We start from the raw sequence: 20,208 nt of genomic DNA on the forward strand, positions 1-20,208 counted from the left end.
CTAATGACGCAGTCCACCCTGCGCGCGCGCTATGTAACATTAGTCATCGGCGATCATATTAGCTAGATTGTTTTGTGTACAAAATGTATTGGACCCCACCTGTTTTGAGGCTCACCTGTTTAGCCTAAAAAATATATATATACTGCTCAAAAAAATAAAGGGAACACTTAAACAACACATCCTAGATCTGAATGAAAGAAATAATCTTATTAAATACTTTTTTCTTTACATAGTTGAATGTGCTGACAACAAAATCACACAAAAATAATCAATGGAAATCCAATTTATCAACCCATGGAGGTCTGGATTTGGAGTCACACTCAAAATTAAAGTGGAAAACCACACTACAGGCTGATCCAACTTTGATGTAATGTCCTTAAAACAAGTCAAAATGAGGCTCAGTAGTGTGTGTGGCCTCCACGTGCCTGTATGACCTCCCTACAACGCCTGGGCATGCTCCTGATGAGGTGGCGGATGGTCTCCTGAGGGATCTCCTCCCAGACCTGGACTAAAGCATCCGCCAACTCCTGGACAGTCTGTGGTGCAACGTGGCGTTGGTGGATGGAGCGAGACATGATGTCCCAGATGTGCTCAATTGGATTCAGGTCTGGGGAACGGTCCATAGTATCAATGCCTTCCTCTTGCAGGAACTGCTGACACACTCCAGCCACATGAGGTCTAGCATTGTCTTGCATTAGGAGGAACCCAGGGCCAACCGCACATCATTTGGTCTCACAAGGGGTCTGAGGATCTCATCTCGGTATCTAATGGCAGTCAGGCTACCTCTGGCGAGCACATGGAGGGCTGTGCGGCCCCCCAAAGAAATGCCACCCCACACCATGACTGACCCACCGCCAAACCGGTCATGCTGGAGGATGTTGCAGGCAGCAGAACGTTCTCCACGGCGTCTCCAGACTCTGTCACGTCTGTCACATGTGCTCAGTGTGAACCTGCTTTCATCTGTGAAGAGCACAGGGCGCCAGTGGCGAATTTGCCAATCTTGGTGTTCTCTGGCAAATGCCAAACGTCCTGCACGGTGTTGGGCTGTAAGCACAACCCCCACCTGTGGACGTCGGGCCCTCATACCACCCTCATGGAGTCTGTTTCTGACCGTTTGAGCAGACACATGCACATTTGTGGCCTGCTGGACGTCATTTTGCAGGGCTCTGGCAGTGCTCCTCCTGCTCCTCCTTGCACAAAGGCGGAGGTAGCGGTCCTGCTGCTGGGTTGTTGCCCTCCTACGGCCTCCTCCACTTCTCCTGATGTACTGGCCTGTGTCCTGGTAGCGCCTCCATGCTCTGGACACTACGCTGACAGACACAGCAAACCTTCTTGCCACAGCTCGCATTGATGTGCCATCCTGGATGAGCTGCACTACCTGAGCCACTTGTGTGGGTTGTAGACTCCGTCTCATGCTACCACTAGAGTGAAAGCACCGCCAGCATTCAAAAGTGACCAAAACATCAGCCAGGAAGCATAGGAACTGAGAAGTGGTCTGTGGTCTCCACCTGCAGAACCACTCCTTTATTGGGGGTGTCTTGCTTATTGCCTATCATTTCCACCTGTTGTCTATTCCATTTGCACGACAGCATGTGAAATGTATTGTCAATCAGTGTTGCTTCCTAAGTGGACAGTTTGATTTCACAGAAGTGTGATTGACTTGGAGTTACATTGTGTTGTTTAAGTGTTCCCTTTATTTTTTTGAGCAGTATATATATACACTGCTCAAAAAAATAAAGGTTCAGTGTTCTGTCACTCATGGGGACACTGCATCACGTAGAGCTCAAAAATTCAACCCCCTTAGGTGCTGCCATAGACTTACATTAGAAGTGCCCATCCAAGAAGGCTCAAGGTCATTGGCCACAGATAAAATGACTTCAAATCACGTTGTATCTACCGTAGCTATGACTGGACTTATGTCAACATCACACTTTCAAAATCTTAGCTAGCAAGCTAGACAAGCAAAGCAGTCATCATCATGAATCAAGTCGACAATCAACTGGCAAATGCTTTTCAATCCTTGTCATATGAAGAGAAATTATAGATAAAACGTACCAGTGCTCATCGCACATTGGACATAAACATTACACAACAAGTTGGAAATTGCATATTCAACAATGAGTGTTGAGGCGCGACTGCAGCCTCAGGTTCAATCCCAGGCTGTCACAGCCAGCCGTGACTGGGAGACCCATGGGACGGCACACAATTGGCCCAGTGTCGTCTGGGTTAGGGGAGGGTTAAGCGAGGGTTTGGCTGACCGGGATTTCCTTGTCTCATTGTGCTCTAGCAACTCCTTGTGGCAGGTCGGGCGCCTGCAAGCTGATTTAGTCGTCAGTTCGACTGTTTCCTTCGACACATTGGTGCGGCTGGCTTCTGGGTTAAGCGAGCAGTGTGTCAAGAACCAGTGCGGCTTGGCTCGCAGAGTCCGTAGGGGAGTTGCAATGATGAGACAAGATCGTAACTTCTGGCCCATGGCATTGCATGTGAACCTTTTTTAAAATTGTATTTCTTATTTCTCCCTTTTTCTCCCCAATTTCGTGATATCCAATTGGTAAAGCTTGAAGACGTTGGCCATGCTGTCAATCCAGCATGACTTCTGCCCCATTCAAAACAACTGGAAACCCGGAACTGGGAAATCTCAGACTTCAGTGAGTTCAAGACAGCTGGAAACTCGGAAAAAAACTAGCTACGACTGAGAAAATACGGAAAATAATTTTGAACGGTCATCCATCTCGGAATTCCAAGTTGGGAACTCTGGCCTCTTTCTAGAACCCACAAGAAGGACAGCCGTGCCACCTTCCTGTTCAAGTGAGCACAGCACAGCAAGGTGAATCCAAAAATGTCTTGTATGTTGCTGCATAAATTATGTAATATGCCAGGGAGATATGTATACTGTAGCCAAGTAAGTAATACTAAGTCTATGTTGTGTAGTAATATGTTAGTAGCCCATGTGCATCAACCTAATAATTTGGTCCCTTTCCCCCCTCAGAACTTAGCCTACTGTTCTGACTTGATAGTGCCCATGTAGCCTATAGCCTGTTTAAGAGAAATGTAATCATCAAATATTATAAGAGCTTTCATTGTCTGCTTATATGCCCCCTTTACTTATCCTACGGTTCTGACTTGGTGTACAGGGAGAATATTGTAAGAATGGCCCATGTTTTGAATTATGTCACTGTACATTTCAAAAGTGCTGAACAAATAGTTATATTGACTACGTCCATCCTAGCTCAGATTGCCTCTAATCCACTCGTCGTTCCCTTACCATAGTTTGTATATCTCAATTGTCAGTAGAAACCACATTTGTTTAAGCAAGTCAGTCATATCAGCTATGTTTTTTTTAAAAGGCAGTAAATTAGGCTGAATGAACTGTTTCGCTGCCTGACAAGGCTCAGCTGATAGCCAGGTGTAGATGTGGTAAGGGTTAACTGCCAGCCCCAGTCCACCCACCTGAAACCCTCTTCCCCAAAGCTAAAGACCCGATTTGTGTTTTTTTGTCTTACAAGAAAATGACCCCAGCCATTATCACATTGGTTGCTGTAGCTTAATTAACCTCAGTCGATCTACAAAACACATAGCCTACTAGCTATACAATTAGCCACTACACATTAACTCACAATAACTCAACACTGGGATTAAAAACTATAATTGAATATGTACAGAGGGATCTGTAAGCCTAGCTGTTAAGAGCATTAAGCTGGTAACCGAAAGGCCGCTGGTTTGAATCCCTGAACCAACTGCCTTGTTCAGGGGTAGAACGACAGATGTATACCTTGTCAGCTCAGGGATTTGAACTTGCAACCTTTCGGTTACTGGCCCAACACTCTAACCACCAGGCTACCATGCTGCCCAGTGAGACCCAACACAGCACAATTGAAAAATATATGGCAAATAGAAATGAAAATGTGTCTTTTTGCTCACAACCCAATGTAGCTTTCTGTTTTTATGTCATATCAATAGTTTTCATGACCTGCCGTGAGTAACCATAGGTAAACAATAGTTTTCATGACCTGCCCTGAGTAAACATAGGCAAACAATAGTTTTCATGACCTGCCCTGTGTAACATAGCTGTACAGCTGTGATAGGATTTATTAGGATATGCACAGAGGAATGCAAATATTTACACTGTGATTTCCATCCTAGAGACACAACACGTTCTATCTCTCTCTCTGTCCCTCTCATACACTCATACCCCTGTGTCCTCCTCCTCTTCCCTCCAGCCAGTCTCTACAGATCCACTGCTTTAGACTAGAGGAGCACAGTACCATGACTGTGTCCTAGGCCTGGGCATTACCCCAGCACTTCCAGGGTTTCCCCAAGGCTAGTGACTTCCAGCTGAGGGAGGAGATGCTGCTGCAGCCCAAGGATGGACAGGTGAGGGTAGGATAGGATAGACTTTAAAGGGCAATTCCACCACTTTTCAACCTTATTTTCATTATCTGCAGCACAATACCAGTGTGTACATATGTGGAAACGGTGCATTTCTATGTTTTGTAAAAAAAAATATATAACACATTAAAAAGTTCTACCCGATAACATCAAAAGTTTTTAAAACAGTGGTTTCCCAACACTGAGATTCGCGGTGATGTGGGGAGCAAGATAATACCTTCCCTCTGGGTAGAACCACATTGCAGGTTTTTTAAAAATCACAGTTTTTTACACTTTGAATCCTACCCTGTGATGTCACAGAGAAGCATTTTTTAGGACCTTCTTATCTTTTTAACTACGGATCATAGAAGAGCACTGTTTCACATATGTAGACACTGGATTGGTGCTGGAGATAATGAATATGAAGTTGAAAATGGGCGTAATTGCCCTTTAATGTCCCTGAGAGAAATTGTCTAGCACATCCGACTGAAAATTTCACACAAAATTAACATATTCCTTTTGCAATTCTAACACGTTCCATGTTATGTAAAATTACTTGATAACCTGTTTCTAATGCAAATGTATTAACCACAGGTTATATATGCGCCGAAACGGGGAGGGACTAATCAGAATTTGTCCCCCACCAAAAAAAAGTGTATTCTTTGCAAAACAGTGTGCACTAATGAATACACCTTTGAACAAATTACAAATTTTTGTTGCAAAATGTTTTCCGTTGCAAAACGTTTTGGTACAGTGTTCACTAATGAATACACCCACAGTTGGAGGCTGTGTTCCTGAGTGTGGACCCCTACAGCCAGGGGATGATGAAGGTGGGAGATTGGAAACAAGTTGCCAAGTAAGGGAACATTATGGGGGACGGAGGTGGGCATGTGGATGCAAACACACCATAGACTTTCTATACAATTTAAAAACTCAAAAATGCAATTTTGAAAAAAAAAAAAAAAAACTAGCAAAAATTACCCCCAGCCGTTATCACGTTTGTTGCTGAAGCGTCATTCACCTCAGTCAATCCACAAACACAGAGCCTATTAGCTATACAATTAGCCACTACACATTAACTCACATCAACTCAGCACTGGGAGGATTAAAAACTATAATTGAATAATATACAGAGTAATCTGTAAGCAGAAAAATTATTTTATTAACAAAAGGTAAACAAATGCATTTGCTTTACAGAACTTGTATTTTTTCGCAGGTCCACTGCTAATTTCCTGCAATTGTACACATTTTACCATGACTTATGTCACGTTAACATGATATCTGAGTGAGCGCAACTAACCAAATCAATGGGGGCCCCCTGGGCACGTGCCCTCTGTGCCTGGTCAGTAATTTGGCGATGATTACTACATGGTACCAGGTAGCCTAGCTGCTAAGAGCATTGAGCCGGTAACCGAAAAGATGGTGGTGTGATCCCCGAGCCGACTAGGTTATAAAATCTGCTGATGTGCCCTTAAGCAAGTTACTTAACTCCAATTGCTCTGGATAAGAGTGTCTTAGCTAATGTACCAATCTGTAAAATATGAATTAACATGGGCTAATTGAGTGACATATAACAAGAGGAAAACTGCCAATTGAACAATATGTATTCTACTATTCTAACTCAACAATAAGTTCAGGCCCTACACAGCACAGTTGAAAAAATATATGGCAAATAGAACTCAAACTGGGTGGTCTTCAGAGATAGATAGGATGGGTTGAGGGTAGCTGAAGGATGGGACTAAAAACAAACAAACAAAAGATAACTCATGTAAAATATACTGTTTCCATAAAATATATATTGTATGTGTCACGACACCTACGGAAGGTGGCGCCCCTCCTCGCCCGGGCGGCGCTCGGCGGTCGTCGTCGCCGGCCTACTAGCTGCCATCGATTTATGTTTCACGTTCTGTTAGTTAGGCCTAGGTTAGTTGCGCACCTGTTTTGTGTTAGTTGTTAGTGGGGAAGGGTATTTAGGCTAGCTAGTTAGGTTTGTTGTTTGTGCGGGATTGTTCGTTGTCAGGGTGTGTTTTGTTATGAGGTTCTGTGTTTTCCCTTTTGGAGTTACGTTGTTCGTTTTGGGGCTGCGTCCCTGGTTACGTTCTTTTAAGGGTGGTGCGTTTCTTTCTGCACACCTTGCACTCCATACTTTCGCATATTTTCCGTGTGGATATTTTATTAAAATGTATTCACGGACTCATTCTGTCTCCTGCACCTGACTCCACCTCTCCTGAATCCACAAGCCATCTGGTGTGACAGTATGTATAAACTAGAAATAGAAGCCAAAGTGTTATTCTCCATTAGTTTACTCCAATTAGGGGAGGGGTGGTACGGTTAGGGATAAAAAAAATAACATATATATATATATATATATATATACATACATACATACATACACACACACACACACACACACACACACACACTGTATTTACCCCCAAAATATATGGGGGATTGGAAATGATGCAGACAACTACATTGATAGAAGCCACAATCTGCAATATTAAAGCAGATCTTTATTTTCATTTGTCCTCTTATGTAGCTACAGCCCTGATGCTAATATATTTGATTCAGCTTTGATCTAACTTTATTAAACAAGCACCATTCACCTGAGTATCCTGTTCTCTGGGCAGCCAAACTGTAGCAGAGACTGCTTAAAGTAGAGAATTACGCACATGCTCAGAATCTTCCGACCTTTAGCTACCAGGAGAAGTTTTTTTTTGTCAAGATGGAATAGGCTAGTTTATGTCCGAATTGACTAGAATTTACACAGCAAATTAGGATAATTAATGTAGCAGATTAGGAGAATTAGGTTAAGGTTAGAAAAAGGGTTAAGGTTAGCTAAAATTCCCGAAAGAGGGTCCCTAAGAATTCATACCCACAGCCACTCTGTAAAGAGATAACGAGCTCTGAATTTCACTCAAATTTCCTCCACTGTTTGATCATCAAAGTATGATTGGCTTTCATTCATCTAGATCATCATTATTTGGCCAATCAACAGCACATTAGGCTACGAGGGGTCCGGAGGAGGCGTAGATGCTTCTATTAACAGTGGTTTCACTGGGAAAAAACATTAAGCATTTATGAAAGATTATATTTACAAATACTGCTTGTATTGTATTTATAAAGACTGCCCTTAATGTCTTAATACTTTCATTTGCTAGCTCTGAATGGGTTTCCTTGACTAAATAAAATCATAATATTAAGAGATGTAGATAAAAACAAACTGCTAGGCTACTAGTAACATGCTTCCCATTTCAAACATCTCCAAACGCATCACAGTGGGTGATCGCATGGAGAAGTTTCTCCCGCAGAATGTCGATACTGCTGTAGTTAGGGAGGCATAACGTCACAGAGCAGGTTTGTGCTTTTGGATAATATTCATCAGCCTCAGTACTGCCCATAGACGTGATTTGCATCTGCAGTTTGGAGAGACTTCGACCTCTGGGCAGTCTGTCCGTTCCAGTCAGAAAAGCTAGAAGTTAGAAATGAGAGGAGAAGAATGATCAACTGACCAAGCATTTGTGGAGTGCTACAATGATTTACTTAAAGGGGCAATCAGCAGTTGAAACAATAAAGCGTCCTCTCCACCCCGTTTTGGTAAAAAGCTGAAGGATGAGAGAAATGTAACCGCTCTCAAATTCATAGACAGAACTATGGATGCCATAACTGACCATCCAAAATTATAGCTTTAACCATGTTTTGAGGCTATATAGTGTTTGTTTACCTTTACTTTGTTTACAAAGCTTATGTGGGTTCTGATGGGGTACGACAATGAGGCATTAATAAGTTCTATTCTTCTAGAATCAATGGTTACATTCATTTCTAAGTCCAAGAATTCATGTCGCAACTGCAGATTGCCCCATTGAAGTTAGTTAATCATAATTGTGTTAACTCACTTAGGAACTTCTTCTTTTGCTCATCTGAGAACTCTGTGAAAACACTCCAGAAGTTCTGGATGATGTCATCTGTGTGCTTATATCCTGGATACTTGGCATTCTGTTGGGAGCAAAAAAATGACATAATGAAACTACATGTACAGTAGACCATGGCACTATATTGCTCCCGAGTCGCGCAGAGGTCTAAGGCACTGCATCTTAGTGCAAGAGGCATCACTACAGTCCCTGGTTTGAATCCAGGCTGTATCACATCCGGCCGTGATTGGGAGTCCCATAGGGCGGCATACAATTGGCCCAGTGTCGTCCGGTTTCGGCCGGGGTAGGCCGTCATTGTAAATAAGATTTTGTTCTTAACTGACTTGCCTTGTTAAATAAAGGTAAAATAAAAATATATATTATAGACCGTATAGCCCAAACAGCATGGGACAAGATTTAACCACTGGGAGCATAGAGCTGCTAGCCTGATTACCATCTCTGTTCAGCTATTACGTTCCACTCCTTGCCACTCATGTCATTTGGAGTGGAATGTTAGCTAAAAAAAGTCTGGTACGCCGACTACAGAGCTGCTATATAGGCTACAATACATGTATTTCAAATTATAGTTACTTATGTACTCTTATGACATATCTAAGCAGGTAGAACTTTACCTCTCTCAACTTGTCCCACTCGTAGTTGTCATCTCCTTGCAGAAGTGTCATCAGCTCCTCAGGTAGAAACATCCTCCATGCCTGCGTAGGGCAGCCTTTGTGGAAGCCTTTCTCAAAGTCTGCAAACTGGCTCTGCACCGACTTGTTGAGCTTCATGTCAACGTACAAGTCAACATATTTCTTCCTGTGAATGATATATGGCAGAACAATGTTTGTTTATGAGTACAGAACACTTCCTGTGGAATCCTTTTGTTAATTCAAGAGATTCATAAGATTTATATGTTGATAAGATTACTGTCATCAAATATACCTGTTGACCATGGTAACTGGGAGCTCCTCTCCATTTGGTATCAGTTCTTGCCCATTGTCCTTCAAAAGACAAAGATTAGTACTGCATCAGCTGGGGTTACCTGTGTAGGCTACCAAAAACAGCTAAATGTATCAATTCTCTCTTACCATGAAAACCAAATCCAGCGCTTCAACAACCTCCTCATCTTCATCCAACACATACTGCAAGCAGCTAATTTTAAACAAACAAACAGTATAAATGTGATATGAGGAGATAATAGTATATCTGTAAAACAACAACTACACTGTTAAAATGATGTGCTTTGTTACACCCAAACTAGTGGCAACTGAGCTGCCACCAACTTGAAGGAGACGAAACCTTAATTTTGCAGGAGTATTGAAACACATCATCGTGAAATGTTTTGGTTATCCTAATGAAAGATACCTACATTTTAAGAAACATTAAGTTGGATTGATTCATACATTATTTTGGTAAAATGACATTAACAAATCATTGCAACGACTTGCATACATTTAAAAATAAATGTTTTTGGGGGGGTATTTTTACACTTTGAGACGGTTATGAAATGACAGAGAAGATACAGATAGGTGGGAGAAACGGACTGAAGGGTTGGAGCGGGGAATTTAACCCCGGTCTTCGATGGGAGAGGGGTGACATGTCTAGGCCAGGTACGTTATCGCTAGACATGGGCTCTGCACGACTTGCATACATTTTTATAAAGTATATGTTGGTCTTTTTTTTTGTCAATTTCAATTCACCCCAGAATAATTTCTTACAGTGTGGCTGCGTAGTTGAGTGGGTAAAATTCCAACGAAATGTACCATCTTACTGCCCCTCCTGTTTCTAACCTGTCTAAATAAAGCATTGAAAAAAGAATTCCACAAAAAAATATTCTCCATAGGCCCTTATCATCAATCAATATTTAGGATATAAACCGTTTGCATTTCTGAACCAGTGATTGTATGAGAAACAGTTGTGTTTTGATGCTTCCTTTTACATGCATTGAAATCCTAAAAAGTGTTTTCACAACACTCTCTTAAAAACACAAATATTCAGGTTGAAGAACCACTTTGGGTGTTTCAGAGTACTTAATTTCTGTTTTAAAACACATTCTGTGCATCAAAACACTTCCATTGGATAAACGGATATCAAGGTTTATCTGGAACAGTAAGGGACCAAGAATTAGATTTACAACATTACAATTACCAAAAAACGGTGGGGGTATGGCCTTACCAAACCTAAAAGATTATTATGTATCAGCCCAATTGAGACCTCTGGTGTTGGTGCAATTCAGAATACGAACCCAAATGGAAAGACATCGAGACTACTTTGACAGAGACACCCATACAGTCAGTTTTGGGAAATAAGGACATGGTAATAGAAATATACAGTAGACAAAATGAAGACATGGTTTAAGGTAGTTAAGCAAAATAAATTAGAGAGAGATCAAACTGCTGAGTTGGCCCGCATACGACCCCAGCTTCATCCCTGCAACTCAGGACGGCAGATTTAAACATTGGACGCAGAAAGGCATCACATCATTCAGTACAATCATAAGGAATGGGGACCTAGATAACTTCCAGGACCTAAGTAAAAAACATGGCTTGGACTAACCAGATTTTTACAGATACCTACAAGTTCGACACTATTTCTTAAGGGAGATAAAAGGGACTGACCCTCGAGCACCTCCAAAATTAATCCAAGTATTCACTAACACATACAACTTGGGGAGTAACAAAAAAAATATCTCAAATCTCTATTTGGGTATTCCACCCTTAAAGAAACATTCTACAAACTATATTAAAAAGAAATGGGAGGAGGAACTTAACATGTAAATAACTGATGAAACATGGTTGAACATATTAGAGACTCAACAAAGCGGCACCAACTCAAGATCACGGAGAGAATTCTGTTGGAAGAATGTTGTACGTTTCTTCATAACACCTAAACTGAAATCAAAACAGACTGGCTCCCTACATCCTTGTTGGAGAGAATGCGGCCTATCGAGGGTGGATCACTCTCATATCTTTTGGACTTGCCCCGCAATCGAAACCTACTGGGGAGAAATAACATCTAACATTGGAAAAATAATGGGATTTGACATAGAACAAACATTCATTTCTTTGTACTTGGGTGAAATACCTGATAACTTACACAAGAGAGAAAAGTACCTCTTGAAGGTCCTACTGGCAGCCAGTAAAAAGGCTATCACTGGGAAATGGCTACAAAAAGACCCTCCCACAGTGACAATGGATAGACATTGTAAAAGAAATACACCACATGGAGCGTATGACCTTTGCTTAAAGAACACAAGAGGACAGGTCAGGAACACTGGGAAAAATGGGTTTCGTACTTGGAAACGGTCTAATTCAAAGATGTCAATGTAACTAATATGATGAAGGTATGACGTGCACTATAACTGCCAGATCTTTTTTGTTGTTCTTTTATTTTACTTTATTTGTACTTTCTTTGTGTTCCTACAATAAAAACAAAGTATAAAATAAAAACACTTCCATTGGGTTTACATTCAAACCCCCTCCAAACACCAGATCTCAGCTTAGATGCACTACTTTTCCTGGTTTCATTACACAATCATGGTGTTTTGAGACTTTCTACTTTTACACTGTACTGTAGCAGCAGTTGAAGAGATGAACATATATTATGGACCCCTCTTCTTTTTCAGCAGAATAATTGTACCTTGCTTCAGTTGGAGACAGCTCTTTAAGGTCATCCAATGTTGTAGTCAGACCCAGAAGCTTCTTGAAGACAGCCAGAGGGAAGCAGAGGTTCAGAACACACTGACTAAACAGGGCCTTCCCACAGAGCAGCCCAAGTAAGTAGAATTCATCAGTGATACCACCGTCCTATGGATAAAAATAAATAAATACAATGCCACAAGCCGTTAAATATTAAAAATATTTAATAGTATAATATCAGTACCATAATTGGCATTTCTAAGAAAATATATTTCTAAGTTAGTAAATAAAATTGTGGGGGAAAGATGGAGTTAAATCTGGGAACAATTTGTAATTGAATATGGAACATACATCTGTTGTGAACCATGCTAGTCCAGACTCGTAAACCTCCAGTGTCTTTGGTTCCATTTTGAGAAGTTCCCTCCCCAGGAGCCTGAAGAATTCCAGTGAAACGCCACCTTCATCCACACCATTCTCTGCTTGAAACTTCACCTGGAGACCAAAACAGTTCAGAGCACTTGAGATGACTAATCTAAATAGTCCCACAGAAAGCTACCCATTCTCCAAAATACAGAAAAGCACAGCACCTACCTTTAAAGCCACCATGTGGCAAGTCATTTTTCGCAGTTGCTGAAAGGTATCATCCAGAAGTGTTTCCCGGTCCACCTTTAGGGTTTCGTCACAAAGCCAACCGTATTCGCTGTCCTCATGACAATCCTTGGATAAGATTATTAAAAGGTATGTGAATATTAGAGAAAACATTTTGGCAGAACAGCAAAAATAACATTTTTGGTGAATTCAATTTGCCTTGTGCCCGGCAACTTCAAACAGGATAATGTCTAACATACACTGTAATAAAGTGGCATGGCACTGTTGTTCATCTTAAGTGTTCTATTCAATTTGTCTAAAATCGCATACCGAATTTGAGATCAATGTGATTTTTGAATTGAATGAAAGCGTCTAAATTGCTTTCAATACCTCATAGCAGTGGGCACAATGTAGCGGTGGCAGCCTATCAGATGTGAGTATTTGTGATTTATTAGGTTTAACCAAAGAGGAAAAGTAAGTTGAGTGTTGAAATAGGCTGCAACTTGAAATATAGGTTTCTTAATAATCAAATATAACAGTTGGCATTAAATCATGTATTTGGTTTCAATAAATGTTAGGTTTTCTCAATTGAGAAATCCTAACTCAATCACTTCTAACCAGTTGATGCGATTTTTTTTAGGTTGATCAAGAGTCATTTTTTAGAGTGTAGTTTTAAAAAATGCAGGTACTTACTTTGACCTGATCAAAGGCATACATCCACACTGTACATTTGGTTTCAGTGTCCAGGATACAGGGGTTGTTCTTCAGGAGGCCAAATATGTTATCCTAAAGTGCAAAAAGTAAAGGGATTTTCCACTCAAAATACAACCTAGTGTCATTTCCCAACTACCTTGGCTGTAGTCGATTCCCCAAAATACTAATATGTTTCTAATGATTGGAAAAGAACATAAATACCTTATAACGTTTTATTTTGCTCAATATGATCTCGCTTTCAATCCAATATGTGTCATCCTCCCCAAAGAAGTCCCAGACCAGCTCTGTCAGTTCTGAATGTAAGTCTAGTACCTGAGTTTGGAGAGAGGTGAAAGCGCTAAGTAGACATTATGCAGTGTATTGCAGGACCTGAAATTAAACATTGCATGGTTTTTCATTAAATGATTGTTGCAGAAATGTGTATGAAATGCACTGTATTGTACAAACCAGCTTAGACTGAAAGAGAGAACTGATTTTGTTGATATGGAAAGTGTCAACTGTGATTCTTCTGCATCTCTTGCTGTTCGCCTACATGCAAGAGAGGATATTGATATGCAGTGCAGTGAACATTTAAAATGATTTGGGGCCATGACCAATATTTGAAAATATCAAATAATACCCACATCAAAAAGCCTTTGCAGAACCCCAAAAGTCTTCTTTAATGATTTTCCATGATCACATCGTTTGACCGCCATCTGCTGAAGATACTCTGCTGACACTGAGTGGAATGCTTTCACCACTGTTCGGAAGAAGGAATCTGACAGTGTCGACCATAGGCCCTCTGTTGGAATTAGCCTGGAGTTTAGTTGATACAAGAGCACACAGATGACCTCATGTATCTAAAAAAAAGAGTATAGAATGGAAGAAAATAGAAGAGAAGAAAATAAAAGACAAGACGTGTATTGATGCATGGTGACTTTACCAAGGACCTGGAGCTTGTCTGGGTTCAGTCTGAGAACGGCAGCAGCGAAGGCCTCAGTAATGTCTATGCGATGTTGTTTTAGGAGAACTCTCAGGAGCTCGGGGATGATGAGGTACACCCTCAGACCCTCCACACCAATGGGATCCTTACTCAGGGAGGGAAGGAGTATGCGCTGGACGACATTTTTAACCTAGAACCATGACAGGAGTGCTTGTGGGTCACAACTCAATGACTTATCGTGGCTTACAGTATCAATGACTGGTCAAATTGAATATCAAGGACAACAAACAGAAGTATTGAAAATAAGTATCTGATCATAAAGATAATAAATGAAATGATACCTCAGCCAGAACTTTGTCCTTTTCTGCAAGCTTTTGAAAAGCCATTTGGGCGAGTGACAAGTCCAGGCCAGAGTGCATCGTTGAGGTTTGGTAATGTTTGTCACAACTAGAGTAATAAGACCAAGAAGTACTATTAAATATGCAACAATAAAAAGTATTCAATAATGTGATAAAACATTAATGGATAGGCAGTGAGTTCTTACCTTTTGTCCAGGAAGCTCCCATTTAAACATGATGCAGAAGAGAATGTTTTTGTGATTTCCCTGAAAATAAAAGTGAAGAATCTTATAGTTCAGTGTATGTAAGTTCTGAGACCTTCATCTTTTCAGTAGTTGTTGTGTCACTGACTCATGTATGTTTGTGTTGCCTTGTCCACCATCATGAGTTGTTTATTTGAGCCTGGGGATCAGGTTTATTTGTATCATATACTATATATATATATATATATATACAAAAGTATGTGGACACCCCTTCAAATTAGTGGATTTGGCTATTTCAGCCACACTGGTTGCTGACAGGTGTATAAAATCGAGCACACAGCCATGTAATCTCCATAGACAAACACTGGCAGTAGAATGGCCTTACTGAAGAGCTCAGTGACTTCCAACGTTTCACTGTCAGAGGATGCCACCTTTCCAACAAGTCAGTTCGTCAAATTTCTGCCCTGCTAGAGCTTCCACGGTCAACTGTAAACACTGTTATTGTGAAGTGGAAACTTCTAGAAGCAACAATGGCTCAGCCACGAAGTGGTAGACCAAACAAGCTCACAGAATGGGACCGCTGAGTGCTGAAGCGCGTAAAAATAAAATGTTCTCGGTTGCAACACTCACTACCGAGTTCCAAACTGCCTCTGGAAGTAACCTCAGCACAAGAACTGTTCGTCGGGAGCTTCATGAAATGGGTTTCCATGGCCGAGCAGCCGCACACCATATGCAATGTCAAGCATCGGCTGGAGTGGTCTAAAGCTCGCCGCCAATGGACTCTGGAGCAGTGGAAACACGTTTTCTGGAGTGATGAATCACACTTCACCATCTGGCAGTCCGACGGACTAGTCTGGTTTTGGCGGATGCCAGGAGAACACTACCTGCCCGAATGCATAGTGCCAACTGTGGTTCGGGCTAGGCCCCTTAGTTCCAGTAAAGGGAAATCTTAATGCTACAGCATACAATTCTAGACGACTCTGTGCTTCCAACTTTGTGGAAGGCCCTTTCCTGTTTCAGCATGACAATGACCCCATGCACAAAGCGAGGTCCATACAGAAATGGATTGTCGAGATCAGTGTGTAAGAACTTGTCTGGCCTGCACAGAGCCCTGACTTCAACCCCATCGAACAACTTTGGGATGAATTGGAACGCCGACTGCGAGCCAGGCCTATTCGCCCAACATCAGTAACCGAACTCACTAATGCTCTTGTGGCTGAAGGAAGCAAGTCCCCGAAGCAATGTTCCAACATCTAGTGGAAAGCCTTCCCATAAGAATGGAGGCTGTTATAGCAGTAAAGGGGGTACAAACTCCATATTAATGCCCATGATTTTGAAATGAGATGTTCGATGAGCAGGTGTCCACATACTTTTGGTCATATGGGGTACTTACTTCTGTATTTTCTCCCATGATTTTGAGTCGCATTGCAAGATCCATCTGTCAATGACATCGTTGTCTAATGTTCGAGTCATTTTTTCAACACGGGAGTCATTCAACCCTTTTCCTGATTCCTGTAATAACAATTTGACGCAGTTTATAAAAACAAACTACTAAGGACTAACACAGAACAAACTAACTGTAAATGCAATACCTTAGCGGAGCTGCACAAGGCAAAAGAATGGTTTCCTCCAGCAAAGGTTTGTTCAATTTGCTGGTCATCAATGCGGCCTGAAAATGACCCAAAACAGTCACGATGTTATAAACCTGTTATTTGATCATTTCATAGAGACCAACATTTCTGCCTAAGTACTGTATTGCATTTTAATTAGGTTACGTTATGCAAAGGAAAGGAATGTTTTAATTACCCTGTGGTAGCTGTACTGGCAGAGGCACAGACTGATCCATCTTGACTCCATTTCCCAGCTGCCCTTGCTCTCCACGCCCAAATGAGTAGATCTTTTTGAAGGAGCCCACGAACGCCAACGTGTGGTTTCTAATTTGACAAACAGGATTGTAGGTAAAGGAAAAAAATCACAAATCAACTGTGATCCCTAAGAATGGATATATCCAAGAATACACCCAGTGTCACTCCAAGATTGATCTCACCATCCAAGCTACATCCATTGATCTTTGTCTGACTATGTATGATTGTACAGAGATTCACATGACTTCTATCAATCAATCAATCAATCAATCTAGTAACTACATACCTTCCACAGGCTATCTGGGTCACCTTTGCCCCCCAGAGTTCGGCCACCAGTCGAGGTCGTAGTTCATTTCTGAGAGAGTTGTGTCCAAGCTGTCCATGTCGACCCGAGCCAAATGTGAACACTAAACCTCCCTAGAACAAAACCATTCACACAGTTATCATGATGATGTGTTCGGCTCCTGTTGTTGATATGAATGTTTCTACTGTGTGTGATGGCAACCAGCAAGACATCATTGGTCCAAACATTCTTTAGATCTTAATGGTACTGGGAGTAAAAACATAGTATCAGTTGGAAATATTGTTGTGTAAAAAACGTCAGAACCTTTGTCAGAACGGCAGTATGCTCCACTCCACAGGAAACAGTAATGGTCTTCTTTAGATTCAGGCAATCAACAGGAGCTGGAGCAGGTCTGTCTGTAGAAAATTGAATTCACTGATTTCTTTTCCTTGCTCGTCTTTTTCTTTTGTTGACTAAATAATGATCAGATCTACTCATACTGTCTGCTTCAAACATATCAAATGTACTACTTTTCTTTAAAAGATACCAACTATTAATGAAAATACATTAGCATAGTAATATTTGTGTATACAGTACCTATTGTGTCCCCCAGTCCCAGCTGCCCGGTGCTGTTCTTGCCCCAGCCGAACACGGCTCCAGAGAGGGTCAGGGCGAAGCTGTGGTCTCCCCCAGCGGTGATCTGAGCCAGGGGGATTCCTGACAGAGACTTGACAGGCTGGGGAGACAAGGTGCTGGGCTCTCCCTTCCCCAAACCCAGCTGTCCGCTGGAGTTCTGGCCCCACGTGAACACATTACCATCTAATGGAAGGTAAAATAACATTTGTACATAGGAAATCTCACAGGACACATGCTGCATTGTTAGAGTATGTGATAAATGTAGTTTTATTTTAAATGTCTATTGTGAACCTTCTCAAACTCTTTTTTTTCACCTTTTATTTCTGCACTATGAACTTTTGGGCATGATGATGTCCCAATAAAACATCTCTATTTTAGCATTAAAGCCTCAGTATATATTTTTTTTGTTTTGACAGTGTGCGGGTCTCCATCTCTTCCAGTATTCTCATGTTGATATCTATGTACCTGGAACAGAGACTATTTGGTATAAAGGACATTCAAAGAGCACAGACAGCCTCCTATCATATCCTGTCTCAAACTGAGTGATTTAAAATGTAATTGTTTACCTTGGGTTAGTGCAATGGAATGCTGGTCTCCACATGCAACCTGAATTACCTGATTCAAGTTACCCACTGGTCTGAGAAAACACAAGAGAAACATACAGACCAAAAGTGACTATTTCAATATGTTCAGTTGCTAAAATTGACAGATGCATCAAAACATTGTGTGAGTAGGCCCGAATAGAGATGTGTCATTCTGTCAAGGCCTACCTGGGATCATTGGAGGCAGAGGTAAGACAAAAAACTCTGCCCTCCTCAGACAGTAAAACAACATGGGCATCTCCACAACTCAGAGCCAGAATCTTCTCCCTGCACTCCACACTCTCTACACAAATAAAATAGAAATAAAATATTAAAAAAGGTCCAATGCAGCCATTTTTATCTCAATATCAAATCATTTCTCGGTAACAATTAAGTAAGTGTTTTCAATTTAAAATAAAAAACCTTCCTAGCAAAGAGCAATTTCTTAAACAAGAATTTGGCTAGGACTGTTTGGGAATGGTCTGAGTGGGGATGGGAAAACTGAAAACTCTTGTTTCCAGGTAGAACGCCTTTGGGTTCTATGTAAAACCCTTTCCACAGAGGGTTCTACATTGAACCCAAAAAGATTCTACCTGGAACCCAAAAGGGTTATCCTACGGGGCCAACAGATGAACCCCTTTGGAACTCTTTTTTCTATGTGTGGTGTTGCGGGAAACATATAGGAAAGGTACTTACTCAGTTTCCATGTGACCCTTCTCCCATCTTTATACTCGTGCATCCTGCAAGCGAAGGACACTTTCCCATTATTTCTGATAAACGCGACCACTTTATTACCTGCGGACAGATGTGCAATTGGAGATTTCGTGAGTATGACATTTAGGCAACAATCCGTCTTCGCCTTTACCAAACCATTCGACTTTACTAAACCGAAGCCATCACCGATGTTCTCTCCCCACGAAAACATTGTCAATGTGTTATTGTCGCCTTCTAAACGTATCAATAATCAGCTACTCTTGATGGTCAGGGCGGTCTTTCTGCGCCCTGTGAGTCAGTGCGTTCTGAAAGGGAAAAGGGATGAACGCGACCATATGAAATAACAGCAAGGAACGAAAACGAAACTTGAGATGACATTTTTCTACAAACAGAAACTTATGCCACAATGAGAATGGCCTGAGCAAACGGAACAGGCGCCAAGTAAAGTATTTTAATCAAACAAACACCCCAGCTATCACATTTGGATCCTTGGAAGTTGTGGGGACGTACGTTTTGTTTTCCATTGGTTCTGGAGACGAAGCCATACGTTTCCTGACGGTTGAAACTGAACATATTTTAAACATTCTGAGAATGGATGTAAAAATGTTGCCTGTTCTGGGGACTTACATTTTTAGGTTGTAGGGAGGTTATTCTATGGTTCCCTGAAAGTTTTCCTGGGGGGTTTTATTACCGTTCTGAGAACAGAAGGTTATTTGAGGGTAATTAAATAATGTCCTGAGACTGTTTCAATAACACTGCTAGTTTAGGTGAACTGTTCTGAACTCAAAGCACAGTTCATTTGCGTAAGCATTAATCATGCAAACCCATTTCTTTGCTAATGTGGCATGGTGTCAGTGAGATTCAAACCTATGATCTTCTGCTCTCTAGTCATGGAATTAGTCCACTGCACCACTAGGATGGAGCAAGCATGCCATGATTTTTTAACTCATAGAAGCTGTTCATTTTGGTCTATTCAAACAGACCCCATTTCAAAGGAAACAAGCACTCATTAAGATCAGGTGTGGCCAATTAGTGGGTGCAGCCAACACACCAGAACACACTTAAGAGAGAATTTTGTTGATGCTCGGAAAGGAATGTTTTTAAATAATTCTTCCAACATCCTTTGAATGTTATCTTTTCATGGCAGTTTTCTTAATGTTCTGAGAACATGACTTTAAATTAGAACATGAGGAAACATGCAGAAAACGTTATGCTGAAGTACTGGATTTCCCACAGAATACCATTGTTTCTTAATAATGTTATGATGACTTAATAGAACATGAGAAACTGTAGAAAACATTATGCTGAAGTCCTGAAATTCCCATGGAAGAACATTGTTCTATGAACAATTTGAGAATATTCATTTAAATAGAACCTTATAGGAAGGTTGTATGCAACATATAGAAACATATGGTTCTCAGAACTTTATGTGCTAGCTGGGAAGGTT

The 20,208-nt window shown here is 41.2% G+C and overlaps 1 protein-coding gene across 2 annotated transcripts; it reads right to left on the reverse strand.

Moving 5' to 3' along the window:
* Window positions 1-6,847: 6,847 nt before the first annotated feature.
* LOC115202262 (probable E3 ubiquitin-protein ligase HERC3) lies at window positions 6,848-19,334 on the reverse strand. 2 transcript variants are annotated; one of them, XM_029766287.1, is made up of 24 exons: window positions 18,744-19,334; window positions 18,237-18,351; window positions 18,033-18,103; window positions 17,428-17,649; window positions 17,155-17,246; window positions 16,834-16,964; window positions 16,489-16,616; window positions 16,275-16,351; window positions 16,076-16,194; window positions 14,686-14,745; window positions 14,483-14,588; window positions 14,142-14,331; window positions 13,843-14,000; window positions 13,667-13,747; window positions 13,421-13,531; window positions 13,199-13,291; window positions 12,509-12,634; window positions 12,269-12,409; window positions 11,919-11,980; window positions 9,368-9,431; window positions 9,222-9,280; window positions 8,912-9,095; window positions 8,265-8,364; window positions 6,848-7,840 (listed from the first exon to the last, which is right to left on the reverse strand). In XM_029766287.1, the coding sequence occupies exons 1-24, from the start codon at window positions 18,970-18,972 to the stop codon at window positions 7,623-7,625; spliced, it is 2,937 nt and encodes a 978-aa protein (XP_029622147.1). In that variant the 5' UTR covers window positions 18,973-19,334; the 3' UTR covers window positions 6,848-7,622. The 2 variants fall into 2 exon arrangements, with proteins under 2 accessions (XP_029622147.1, XP_029622146.1); XM_029766286.1 differs by having other exon boundaries at window positions 11,919-12,085.
* Window positions 19,335-20,208: the final 874 nt, after the last annotated feature.

The sequence above is a fragment of the Salmo trutta genome, chromosome 11 (genome assembly GCF_901001165.1).
Source record: "Salmo trutta chromosome 11, fSalTru1.1, whole genome shotgun sequence".
Taxonomy (NCBI): domain Eukaryota; kingdom Metazoa; phylum Chordata; class Actinopteri; order Salmoniformes; family Salmonidae; genus Salmo; species Salmo trutta.

Bases quoted from the DNA above. Each gene is read 5' to 3' on its own strand.
- LOC115202262 (XM_029766286.1), bottom strand. From the start codon at position 18,972: ATGTTTTCGTGGGGAGAGAACATCGGTGATGGCTTCGGTTTAGTAAAG. The intron at 16,965-17,154 runs GTTCTGACGTTT...GTTTTGTTCTAG, and splicing joins ATACTGCCGTTCTGACAAAG to GGAGGTTTAGTGTTCACATT. The intron at 9,432-11,918 runs GTACAATTATTC...GTTTAAAATTAG, and splicing joins CTGTCTCCAACTGAAGCAAG to CTGCTTGCAGTATGTGTTGG.